Source organism: Ascaphus truei, chromosome 7, assembly GCF_040206685.1.
Source record: "Ascaphus truei isolate aAscTru1 chromosome 7, aAscTru1.hap1, whole genome shotgun sequence".
Taxonomy (NCBI): domain Eukaryota; kingdom Metazoa; phylum Chordata; class Amphibia; order Anura; family Ascaphidae; genus Ascaphus; species Ascaphus truei.
The window spans coordinates 96,601,185-96,615,019 of record NC_134489.1 but is presented as its reverse complement, the minus strand read 5'-3'; the positions used below and the strand labels follow the sequence as shown (position 1 = coordinate 96,615,019).

The window sequence follows — 13,835 nt, the reverse complement described above, 5'->3', positions numbered from 1 at the left end:
CCGATCGCGGACGCTGGCTTGCCTGCATGGGCATGAAATCGCTCATGCTTGATCAGGTGAGCATCAGCGTCCACGCCGCTCAGCGCTGCTCCACGTTCTATGGACGCAGCCTAAGACGTGAATGTGCTCACAAGTGATATTTTTATTTGTTGTATAGTTTATGGTGGAGAATTTTTGTACCTTTTTTTTTTTTAACTCACCATAAATTATATAATGTGTGGCTGTAACATAGGAATACAGAATGTCAGCGGATACAGAAAAAGAAAGAAAGAAAAAGGACACTCAAAAAGTATTCTCATACAAAGGCCTTACATGGTCAAATTGGGTGATAAAGTGATCTTGGGGCACAGGAAGAGGGAGGGAAACCATGCAACGAATAGCCTGTTTCCCAAATGGTAATACACAATATAGAGAATTCAATTATAATGAAATGTGAATTTTATGATACATAATATAACAAGAATTCATTTGTGGATGTGAGCCACACCACAGTGTCACATCTGAAGGATTACAAAATATCAAAAAGGTATCAACAAAATTACACAACCAACAAAAATAGGGAGTGGGGGAAAAATCACTAACTATCATATAAAAACAGAGACGGAAAGAGCAATACAAAAATGGTGTAAATACCCACATTACAGTGTCAGGTATGCCATGGCCAAAGCAAGTTTCAGGGGAGACTTCAAACAACAACCCATAAAGGATCATGTCGCTGGGGAAAGTGACTGTCCTTGTTACACATTTCCTTGTTCAATATCTCAGCCTCCTAAACGTTAATATAAATTAAAAGTAGCAACACAATGCAGATCCTTCCCAAATCTGTCAGCTTTAGTGCTGCTCGTTTCTAGAACCAATATACCCCGCAGCTCTTCCCCTGAAGTGGTTAGACCAGGGGGGCTCAACTCCAGTCCTCAAAGCCCCCTCTCTCCCCCCCACAATGTCAGGTTTTCAGGATATCCCAGCTTCAGCACAGTGGCTCAATCAGTCTTTGACTGAGCCTCTGATTGAGCCATTTGTGCCGAAGCTGGCACTGAATGAGCCACCGTGCTGATGCTTGGACTGATTGAGCCACCTGTGCTGAAGCAGGGATATACTGAAAACCTGACCTGTTGGGGGGCTTGAGGGTTGAAACATCAACTTTCAATGCAGCAGGGCAGATTTGCAGCATCTCTCTATTACTTTCAGTGTGACAAGCTCTGGCGCACTGCGCTGGAAGTTAAACCTGTTCTAAAACTTCCCCAGATGTGATTACGGTGTAAATTACCTTTTAAAACCTCATTGATGTAGGCAGTCAAATAATCCATTCTTGCAGTGTCATTAAACACATCTCCATCATATGCCGTTGGCGCCCCGTTCCCGGTTATGTATATCGGAAGGCCGCTCTTCGCATACTCCTCTTTCACAAAATTTAGCAGCCTCCTGATACCCCAGGGTACTACTGTGACCCAGGAAGAGGAGGTCACGGGCCACGAAGGATCCACGTGCTGAGCAAAGCCCCCGATGTTATCATACTCTGGAACACAGCTGGTATTCACAGGAGCACTGACCAGCCTGGAAGTATAATGGGAAATGCCAACGAAGTCTGCAGATCCTCTGATATAGGATTTCTCTTCTTCTGTAAATGTGGGCAGTGGAGACACGGTGTCAGGGCACTGCTGGTGCTTCAGCTGCATTTGTGTTTTAAAGACCTCAGGGTAATCGCCGTTAACAAAAATAGGATGGGCAAACCAGCCCAACATGAACTGCATGTAGCGCTCAGCGGCCTTCACATCCTCAGGAGCAGCAGACGCTGGCTCTGCCCAGTCCGAGTTTAAAGAGATGCCCACTTTTCCCCGTTGCTGGGGACGGTATATATCATTGTACACATGCCAAGCTTTTGCGTGAGCTTTCAGGATGCCGTGGGAAACCTAAGAGGAGCAGCAAAGGGAAACAAAGATATAAGAATCCCACAGCTAGGGACTATTCTGATTAAAAGACATTTTTATAAGCAGCAGTTGATCCTGGAAAACATTTGTTGTTGCTATAAAACAGCGTACAGTATGTACATTATCAGTGGTCAAAATGCCTTAAACCAGTTATGGTACTTGTCACGGTAGCTTATGACAGGCTGTAATTTACACCAAAAATATATATAAATATATATATACCTGGGTTTGAACTGGGACGAGACTTAGATATGATAAAATATAATTTATTCCTTGATAAAGGTGAACACACAAAATGTACAAATAACAGCAAAATATAGACACTTACTTAAAGATTAGGACAGAAAGCCATCAGGATTACAGACTCGGCCATTTCTTCCATACTTCAGCTGACATCACAGCAAGACAGGCAGGTCATGAAGCACATGAAGGACATTTGCATGAAGCCATGAAGACAATGGGCAAAGGGGTGATTCTGGCTTAAATACTATGTCAAAACTCATCTCTTTAACCCTAGGTGCCGAGACGGCTAGCAAAAAGTCTTTGAAGCTCTTTTGGCTTCCATTGAAGTGTGAAGTACCACATTTACAAAAAACATTCACTTCCTTTGGTCCCTAGGCCAAGCATAAACAATTAGCAATTGAGCCTTTGATGACCAGGCTATGTAAATTCCAGCAGGATGCTCTTCCTGCTTATTTACCATAACAGAATGGAACCAAAATTCCATATCTGCTGTAAATACCTACCTAACTTCATAACTTCAGTTCAGTAGTACTTACTGGCATGCGAAACATATTAATACATTCCGTCACGCCTGACGCTCCCACAGAGACCAAACATTACAGTGTAATATTAAAATTAAGTGAGATATTAATATCTGGCTCTTAGTAGCTGTTAGATATGAAGTGTTTAGACTTCCCAGGTGGGGCTTGGGGTCACGAATACACATATGTAACTCTTAGCATGTTCGGCAAAGGACATCTCATAATATTCTTATATTTAATAAGGTCACTCATTCTGATTTCCTCCTTGGGTAGCCCCACCCTTGCCCCATCAATAAACCCTTTGAAGCAGGGACCCCTGGATAGGGGACATTTGTCACCTGGTTTTAGATTACATACTCAATGCCCAGACCTCTTGAAGCAGAGGCGTTTGTAAGTGTGAGTTATAATGCTCACCCCCACTCTAGCTTCCTGGGTCTCGCATAAACAATTAGGTAATTACCCTTTGATCAGGGCTATGTAAATTCTAGCAAGCTGTCCTGCTTGCATAAGCAAGTAACCCAGCTCATAGGTGTCAAAAACATTTGGTTCCTCATGCATTACAAAGGGGCAGGCAGAGACCCTAGCATCCTGCCTGTACAAAAACTGCAACAGAAAGGCACGTTATCAAAAATATATGTTTCCCTTATGACAAAGTTATATTTTTAATAGGGGTGTCCTTTGGGGTTTTACGCTGAGGCTGTCCACCACGAATCAGGGTGCTGGCTCACTCCGTTCCCAAATTACCCGTTTTCAGGGAACGGCTCCTGTTTATTCAGCACTGCATATAATATTAACCCCTTAAGTCCCAGTGTGTGTGGTGCAGACACTGATATAACAATACAACATGGGGGAACAGGGGAATAAGCATTTTCATGTTATAACAAGGGTTACATCACATTTCTGGGCCTCAGCCCAGTTAACCCCTGGTCTCCCTGGCGAGGTTAGAGGGTGGCCAATTGGGGGGTAACCCCGTTAATCCCGGGCCAAACCCTCACGATCGTCACACCTCCCCTGCTCAAGGGGTGCCGGGTACCCCAGTTGCCTCCCCCTGGCCCTGGGATACCACTGGCACCCTTGAAGCACTCAATACGTCCTGAGGGGTTGGCCTGGCAAAATTGTCCTCCGGCAATGACCAGTACATTGTCCAGGCCACAGTGGATTGTAAAGTCCAGATCCTGCAAAGCCGGGCTCCACCGTGGCCGCCGGGCATTCTCCTTTGCCTCCCTCTGCCCCCCACCCAGTGCCTGGTGAACCATGTCCATGGTGAAGGGGCCCCTGTGCAGACCATGCTGCACATTGCCCAGAGACTGGCATGTCTCTGCACCAACAGGAGACCAGCTATCCAGCACAGACCGTCGCTTTCCGGTCAACCAAGTCTGGGAAAGGGTTATGTCACTATTCTGTAGGGACCCTACCTGCCGTGGCTCTGTGCCAACCTGTAGCTGCTCCGCTATACTCCTGACTCTCCTCCCTGGCTGCCTATCTACCCACAGCCCCTCCTTTGGGAACCCTGGGGAATCTGTCAGGGGAGTCACTCCTGGCCAGTCAGGACAAGGGACCTTCTGCCTACCTAGCCCATCCCTAGCTTCTGCCAGCTGCCTGACACCCCACTGACCTCCTATGTTTCCCTGCTCCCCAGTGTCTCCCTGCCTAGCCTCCCCTAGGCCCAGCACCTCAGCCCCTGTTGATGACTCCTGCTGCTTACCTCCCTGCAGCCCACCTGCACTCCTCTCCTCCCTGGGCAATCCTAACCCAGACCCTGGAACTACCTGAGTGCACCTACCTCCCTGACCGTGTCTCCCCCTTACCAGGGATGAGCTCAGGGGCATCTCTCCAGATGCAACCGCCTTAGCTCTTGGCTGGCAGGTATCTCTGGGGTGGCACAAACTGGCCACTGCCCATGATACCCCCAGCCCATAGCTAGGCTGCAACAGGGGGTTGCTGATCTGAGAAACCCCCTGAGGCTCTGCCAGGGCAATGGGGGACTCTAGCTGCAATACATGCTGCTGTACCTCCCCGGCTACAACTAGCCCTTCTTCTCCCACTGAGATCTGATGCTGGCTACCTACCTGCAGCCTCCCCTCACTCTGCTTCTCCCTAGCTAATCCTAACCTGGGTCCTAGGGACACCTGAGTGAGGCCATCTCCCTGACACTGTCTCCCCCTTACCAGGGATGAGCTCAGGGGCACCTCTCCAGATGCAACCGCCTTAGCTCTTGGCTGGCAGGTATCCCTGGGGTGGCACAAGCCTGCCACTGCCCCGGATACCCCCAGCCCATAGCCAGGCTGCAACAGGGGGTTGCTGATCTGAGACACCCCCTGAGGCTCTGCCAGGGTAACGGGAAACTCTAGCTGCAATACCTGCTGCTGTACCTCCTACGGCTATCACTAGCCCTCCTTCTCTCACTGAGATCTGATGCTGGCTACCTACCTGCAGCCTCCCTTCACTCCGCTTCTCCCTAGCTAATCCTAGCCTGGACCCTAGGGACACCTGAGTGAGGCCATCTCCCTGACACTGTCTCCCCATTACCGGGGATGAGCTCAGGGTTGCTGGTGCAGGTGCACCCACCTTAGCTCCTGGCTGGCAGGTAATCTGGGGGTGGTCTAACTGTGCCACAACCCCTGATACCTCCAGCCCATAGCAAGGCTGCAACAGTGGGACTCTTAACTGAGAGTTCCCATGCCGCTCCGCCAAGGTAATGGGGAAATCTGGCTGGCTCACTTGCTGCCTTCCCTCCCCGGTTCCCACTGGCCCACCCAACCCTCTCCCAGGCAATCCTACCCTAGAGCTGGGTGCTAACGGGGCGAGCCCCTCTCCCTGAAGCCGTGCCCCCATTACCGGAGATGAGCTCAGGGTTGCTGGTGCAGATGCACCCACCTTAGCTCCTGGCTGGCAGGTAATCTGGGGGTGGTCTAACTTTGCCACAACCCCTGATACCTCCAGCCCATAGCAAGGCTGCAACAGTGGGGCTCTTAACTGAGAGTCCCCTTGCTGCTCCGCCAGGGTAATGGGGAAATCTGGCTGGCTCACTAGCTGCCCTTTCTTCCCCTCCCCTGGTACCTCTATCTCCTGCCACCCCCCGGTCACCCCTATAGTGAATCAACAGGGTACAGTCTTAGGGAAACATAAGTCAGAGTTAGTCTGCGACTTGGTCTGGCTTACCTTGCTGGTCGCCGCAGAGACCGCCGCCTTCGTTGGTCCCAATTGCAGGGGGACTGGAGTGGCCGCCGCCGGCCCCATCTGGGCTGGGCAGCACCAGGCTGCTGCCGCAACAGCGCCCGGGTTGGGTACAGGTACAACGGTGCAGGACAAGGTTTTCCAGGTCTTTGTGGAGGAACACAGCTCCATGCAAACTTGGTAAAATAACCCCCTCCCGCAAACCCTGTCCCTCCCCCCAAATAAAACTGCCGCCGGCAGCATGCCGGAGTGGCGGCTTCTTCTCTGCCGCTGGTTCTCCGCCGGGATCAGGTGGATGGCCGCTGCTCTCCACCGCTGTTGCAGATGCAGCCTGTCCAGGTTCTCCAGGAGACGTCCTGAGGAGGGTTGTCGCCCTGGCTGGGCGGGAGCCATCAGAGGATGCCGCTAACTGGGTCATCTTTTCCGCAGCTCGTGAGCGCTGGCCCTGAGGGGCTTCTTCGCCTGACCGCGCATGGTCAGGGCACTGGGCATTATTGTGGCCCATTTGTTGGCAGTGCCGCAGCGACTGCCGGTGCTTCTCCGCCACCGGTGGACTAACCCCAGCAAGGGGCAATGGAGTCCAGAGCGGAGTTGCCTGAGCGCCGGGCTCATTCCAGAGCTTCTCCGCCGCCGGTGGACTAACCCCAGCAAGGGGCAACGGAGTCCAGAGCGGAGTTGCTGGAGCGCCGGGCTCTGGGAGGGGGTAAGTGGGTCGGGACAACGCCAGCCTCAGGAGCTCGTTCCGCTCCGCTTGGGACCACATCCCTCCCCACGCAGACAACAGTGAAAGCTCTTCCAGGGAAAATGGACTGGCCACCGCAGCGGCTGTTACCTCTCCGGCTGTAAACCTTTCGGGGTCTCCGCGATCACCCGCTCCCTCCACAAGTCTCTGCCATCCCGGAGCTGGGTCCATTCCCTGCTCTCCGGGTGGTTTGGTGGTTACAGCGGCTGCAGCTGTGGATCTTTGCTCAGCCTGCCGGGTTTCATGCTCACCGATTGCTGTCTCTCTCTCAGCCTTGCTGGCTGCTCTCCCCACGCCAACTTGATGCACTCCTCCGGTCTCAGTGCCCAGCTCCAGTCAGACGGATGGCTGGCACTTTGGTTCTGGAGGCAATGCTTCTCACAAGTAGGGGAACAGTGAGGAGGTGCCATATCTTGTGTTATATGTTGTACACTGTGTGTTCAATATCTTTAGTCCCAGGAACTTGCAATTACCATCAAGTTCCCACTGGATCACAGTACCCCGCAGAATACTGTAATCCAGGTCCAGTTCAGTCCCGCCAGCTGCCACCAGTTAATTACAAGCTTGTCACGGTAGCTTATGACAGGCTGTAATTTACACCAAAAATATATATAAATATATATATACCTGGGTTTGAACTGGGACGAGACTTAGATATGATAAAATATAATTTATTCCTTGATAAAGGTGAACACACAAAATGTACAAATAACAGCAAAATATAGACACTTACTTAAAGATTAGGACAGAAAGCCATCAGGATTACAGACTCGGCCATTTCTTCCATACTTCAGCAGACATCACAGCAAGACAGGCAGGTCATGAAGCACATGAAGGACATTTGCATGAAGCCATGAAGACAATGGGTAAAGGGGTGATTCTGGCTTAAATACTATGTCAAAACTCATCTCTTTAACCCTAGGTGCCGAGACGGCTAGCAAAAAGTCTTTGAAGCTCTTTTGGCTTCCATTGAAGTGTGAAGTACCACATTTACAAAAAACATTCACTTCCTTTAGTCCCTAGGCCAAGCATAAACAATTAGCAATTGAGCCTTTGATGACCAGGCTATGTAAATTCCAGCAGGATGCTCTTCCTGCTTATTTACCATAACAGAATGGAACCAAAATTCCATATCTGCTGTAAATACCTACCTAACTTCATAACTTCAGTTCAGTAGTACTTACTGGCATGCGAAACATATTAATACATTCCGTCACGCCTGACGCTCCCACAGAGACCAAACATTACAGTGTAATATTAAAATTAAGTGAGATATTAATATCTGGCTCTTAGTAGCTGTTAGATATGAAGTGTTTAGACTTCCCAGGTGGGGCTTGGGGTCACGAATACACATATGTAACTCTTAGCATGTTCGGCCAAGGACATCTCATAATATTCTTATATTTAATAAGGTCACTCATTCTGATTTCCTCCTTGGGTAGCCCCACCCTTGCCCCATCAATAAACCCTTTGAAGCAGGGACCCCTGGATAGGGGACATTTGTCACCTGGTTTTAGATTACACACTCAATGCCCAGACCTCTTGAAGCAGAGGCGTTTGTAAGTGTGAGTTATAATGCTCACCCCCACTCTAGCTTCCTGGGTCTCGCATAAACAATTAGGTAATTACCCTTTGATCAGGGCTATGTAAATTCTAGCAAGCTGTCCTGCTTGCATAAGCAAGTAACCCAGCTCATAGGTGTCAAAAACATTTGGTTCCTCATGCATTACAAAGGGGCAGGCAGAGACCCTAGCATCCTGCCTGTACAAAAACTGCAACAGAAAGGCACGTTATCAAAAATATATGTTTCCCTTATGACAAAGTTATATTTTTAATAGGGGTGTCCTTGGGGTTTTACGCTGATGCTGTCCACCACGAATCAGGGTGCTGGCTCACTCCGTTCCCAAATTACCCGTTTTCAGGGAACGGCTCCTGTTTATTCAGCACTGCATATAATATTAACCCCTTAAGTCCCAGTGTGTGTGGTGCAGACACTGATATAACAATACAACATGGGGGAACAGGGGAATAAGCATTTTCATGTTATAACAAGGGTTAAATCACATTTCTGGGCCTCAGCCCAGTTAACCCCTGGTCTCCCTGGTGAGGTTAGAGGGTGGCCAATTGGGGGGTAACCCCGTTAATCCCGGGCCAAACCCTCACGATCGTCACAATACTGAGCAGGTTTTCAGTGTATTGAAACCGTTAAACATGTTGAGGAAGCTGTTCTGACCTAGTTTTGTACAACATATACCGTACTGTCTTGAAACATAATAGTATCATCCCACTTTGATCACTGCTCATTATTATTCAACAGTGTAGCATGTTCAGCGCAATGTAGCATGTTTCGCGGTTTAACCCTTTGCCAGAGCAAGGTGCTGCAGGTAGAGGTGGACGAAAAAGAAAGAAAGAGAGAGAAAAAGAGAGAGAGAGAGAGAGAGAGAGAGAGAGAGACGTGTGCAAGGTAAAGGGTAAATAGTTGAAGTCTGTGAGGATCCCTAGAGATCCAATATACCGACACAGCACAAGAGATAATCACATAAAAGAGGTTTATTGGGTACGAAATGCACACTGTATGTGATTATCTCTTGTGCTGTGTCGGTATATTGGATCTCTAGGGATCCTCACAGACATTTTATATATATATATATATATATATATATATATATATATATATATATATATATATAGATATAGTGACTTAAAGCAGCATGCATTCGCTAAGGGTTGCTCATGTAATGTGAGCATGAGATAAAAAGTGGCACTGTGTGCTCATTTGCATGTCATTTCCCAGAATCCCTTGCTGCAGTGGAAGTGCTGTTTGCTGGGTGATAATGGTGAAAGACAGGGTTGCAGACCTGTCTAAGACATGCAAATGAATATACAGGAATATTTACAGTTGCTATATAGATATAGATATATAGATAGATAATTGCAACAACCAGCACTCACATGTCACAAGGTATCCAGATGCTAATCACATAAAAAATCAAATAGATGAGATATTACCAGATGGAGGTCCAGCAACAAAGAGACAGCACACCAGGGGTATATTCAAAGTAGTATGTATTGTAGAAACATTCAGGCACCTCAGCCAACGTTTCGGTCTGCAGGAAGGTCTCTCTCTGCAGACCGAAACGTTGGCTGAGGTGCCTGTATGTTTCTACAATACATACTACTTTGAATATACCCCTGGTGTGCTGTCTCTTTGTTGCTGGACCTCCATCTGGTAATATCTCATCTATATATATATATTTACAACTGTATGCTCATCTGCATGTCTTAGGCAGGTCTGCAACCCCGCCTTTCACCATTATCACCCAGCACACAGCACTTCCACTGCAGCAAGGGATTCTGGGAAATGACATGCAAATGAGCACACAGTGCCACTTTTTGCTTCAAAAACCATTTTTAACATGGTTCCCTATAGGCTTAAGCTTGCTGCATGGTCACAGCTTTGAGCACAGCCAGGGTTAAGGTGCATACCCAGAAATATAAATATAATATATATATATATATATATATATATATATATATATATATATATTACAAAAACAACACAAAAATGATGTAGTGCTTAGGAGGATATATAGTGACACTAATAGCAATAATTAATAAAATTATAATAACATATAAGAAAAAAAATACTTTACCACAATTTTAAACTAATTAAATCTACAAACCATAATGTGATAGTGATATGGAAAATGTCCAAAATAAATGTTCCACTCAGAAAAAAGGAATAAATCCAGAAAGATGACAGTCCCAGTTAAAGATTCAGGGAGCGTGTTTGCAGCTTTGAAGAAAGTGGTATATATTACTGTGTGCTCATTTGCATGTCTTAGACAGGTCTGCAACCCTGCTTTTCACCATTATCGCCCAGCATACAGTGCTTCCACTGCAGCAAGGGATTCTGGGAAATTACATGCAAATGAGTACACATTCCACTTTATGCTTCATATATATATATATATATATATATATATATGTGTATATATATATTGGACAATTTGTGATAAACATGAATGAAAACATGTTGATAAATTTTCCATCCCATGCATGTTATACCTTGTATGAGGTGTCTCCTGGATCTTTAATTCCTGGTGCATGTTGTCCAGTGCCATAACCGGCGTAGCCAACAACCCATGGTTCATGGAATGTTACCCATAATTTGACCCGATCACCAAAGCTGCTAAAGCAGAAACCTGCATAGTCCACAAAAGCATCTATAACGCTCTCATTTTGCCAACCTCCAAGTTCTTGCAACGGTTGGGGTAAATCCCAGTGAAACAAGGTAACCATTGGTTCAATATTTGCGTGAAGTAAGCGGTCAATTAATTTGTTGTAGTATTTTAAGCCTTTTGCATTCACTTTAGACTTGAAGCCTGTTGGGAAAAGCCTAGACCAAGATATAGAAAACATATACATTTTGGACTCTAGCCCCTTCAGAAGATACACATCGTAGTCCATTTTATGGTAGCTATCACAAGCCACGTTTGCGGTTTCATTCTTTTCAGCATGGCCTTGATGACCAAATGTGTCCCATATAGTTTCTCCTTTTCCACCCTCTGCCCAGCCTCCTTCCACTTTAAAGGCTGCGGTAGATGTTCCCCACTGAAAACCACTGGCGAAGGTGTCATACAAGAAGGCGTCTCTCTCTGCTGCGGACTGGCTTGCAAACTTGTCCCAAACGGTGGTGTACGATGAGCGAGAGGCATAGGACACGGCTGGTAGGTTTCCCAAGCTATGATAATGCAAGAGACGCAACAATGGATTTCAGTGATGAGGGAGCAAATGAAAAGTTTCATGTAAAACAAGCAACATAAAGCACACTATTGATGGCCAACTCCAGTCCTCAAGGGCCACAAACAGGTCGGGTTTTAAGGATATTCCGTCTTCAGCACAGGTGGCTCAATCAGTGGCTCAGTCTTCAACTGAGCCACTGATTGAGCCACCTGTGCTGAACGAGGGATATGCTTAAATTGACGTGTTCGTGGCTCTTGTGTATGGAGTTGGCCACTCTCCTGATCTAAAGTAAAATTACATATTATTCCTATTGGGTCAGTTGGCGTGCTAGGTCGCTTGTAGAGCCCTTGTCCACCCCCTCCAATCTCAGACCTCCTTCTGATGTTCCCGTGTGGAGATCTTCCATTTATAACTTGAGCCTCCATCCTATTAACATTTATGGATTCGTGCTAATCACACACTAATCATGGAGACAGCCCATCTCTTTCTATCTCATTGTCTCAACCTCCTTCCTCCCTCTCTCTGCCTCATTGCTTCATCATCCTCCCCTACGTGGTAAATTACACATAAAGACAATGTAAAAACAATGGCTTCTGTGGATCTTTAAAACGCTTGAAAAGTAGAACTACGTGTTTTTTTTAGTACATTGGGATAGCCGTGGGATGGCCGTGGGATAGCTGTGGGATAGTAGTGTGATAGCCGTGGGATAAATAGACACACGTACCTTTCCTTGCTGACAGCTGAATGGTCTAAAAACTCATTAATGTCATATCCCATGAACACTGCACCATAGCTGATCACCGCTGAAACACAAAGATGTGGAAGTCATTGGTATAAAGGTGGTGGGGGGGGGGGGGTTATGCACCAGGGTCCGTCCTACCTCCCTTCCTCGATTCACCAAAGGTCAATATTGCTGCGCTAAAATTAGGCGTTAAAAACAAAATTTGGAGGTGCGACAATAATATTTACACTTCCCTTCGTATTCTGTAAGAATTATTTATTCATAAATGGGTTCTAATATTCATTCTCATTTGTACAGCTGAAAATTCCTGCCTCACGCCTATCTCCCCTACAATCTATCCTAAACGCTGCAGCCAGAATCACTCTACTCTTTCCTAAATCTGTCTCAGCGTCTCCCCTCCTGAAATCCCTCTCCTGGCTTCCGATCAAATCCCGCATCTCACACTCAATTCTCCTCCTCACTTTTAAAGCGTTACACTCTTCTGCTCCTCCTTACATCTCAGCCCTATTGTCTCGCTATACACCATCCGGGCTCTTGCGCTCTGCTCAAGGATGCCTTCTCTCTACCCCTTTTGTATCTAAAGCCCTCTCCCGCCTTAAACCTTTCTCACTGACTGCCCCACACCTCTGGAATGCTCTTCCCCTCAATATCCGACTAGCACCCTCTTTATCAGCCTTTAAGACGCACCTTAAAACACACCACCTTAACGAAGCATATGAGTAGCTCCGAGGCGGATACTTTACACCTTATAGATAAACCTTGGCCCCTTGCAGATGCACTTACCAGAACACCCTCTTATTGTCTCTGTACGTTCTTCCTAGCTACCAATTAGATTGTAAGCTCTTCGGAACAGGGACTCCAATAAATGCGCAATTGTGTGTGGCTGGGGGATATATCAGTTTTCTACTCTTGTGTTATGTAATGGGACTGTTTTCAATAGCCTGAAACTACCGATGTGCTGCAAAGGAATGCTTTCAGGCACCAACGGGGTTAAACTTATCCTACAACATATACACCCTACAAATAAAATACAAACGACATAACATCTATATATGCAAATATGAAACCTTTACTAGCCCAAGTGATTAGCTAGTCGTGGGTTGACCATTGATAGCTGTCCACTTAAGCTTCTAAGGGGTTAATATATTAAGAAGTTCAACATTATTATTATGTATTTGTATCATATATTCTAGTTTGGCGAGTCTCATCTTGCCTATGTCTATAGTGGCCATTACATACATTGGCAAGATAGGCGATACATAGTTGTCTAAAGTGATGTAATAAATTATCTTTATATATTTTTTTATATATATTATGTGTGCCCCATTTTTTGGAAGGTCTCTGTATCTCCCTTTGGGATACAATCTCTTTATTTATCTTTAATGTCTGATTTATGATTTCTATGGGGAGTGCTGGCTATTTTAACCCCTTCGCTGCCTGTGTTTTTCTTCCATACCTTTTTGTTCTTGTTCGGGGATTGCACCTTAAATAACGTTATCATATTACAGAGTTGTAGAGTTTGCCCAGTGGGCACTTACTTACCTGCAGATATTTTAAAGGTAGGAAGAAAGGGATTTTCTGTCCGTTGGGAAGAGCAGTCGCTCAGCTTCAAACTGAAAACCAAAACTTTCAGACCCTTTCCGATACGCTGTAAAACAAACAGGTCATTCAAGGAGAAATGAACAAAGATTTAAGAAGTATTGCAGGCATGCCCTCCTAAGGCCGTAATTATACCA

General features: G+C 46.4%; 1 protein-coding gene across 3 annotated transcripts in view; it reads right to left on the bottom strand.

Moving 5' to 3' along the window:
- The window catches only part of LOC142499713 (lactase/phlorizin hydrolase-like), a 46,226-nt gene that overhangs the window by 14,782 nt on the left and 17,609 nt on the right, over nucleotides 1-13,835 (bottom strand). For all 3 annotated transcript variants that reach the window (XM_075609499.1, XM_075609498.1, XM_075609500.1), the window contains 4 exons: nucleotides 13,642-13,747; nucleotides 12,082-12,160; nucleotides 10,680-11,355; nucleotides 1,268-1,910 (listed from right to left, as the gene is read on the bottom strand). In XM_075609499.1, the coding sequence (XP_075465614.1) occupies nucleotides 1,268-1,910; nucleotides 10,680-11,355; nucleotides 12,082-12,160; nucleotides 13,642-13,747 (1,504 nt within the window). The remainder of the gene's footprint in view (nucleotides 1-1,267; nucleotides 1,911-10,679; nucleotides 11,356-12,081; nucleotides 12,161-13,641; nucleotides 13,748-13,835) is intronic.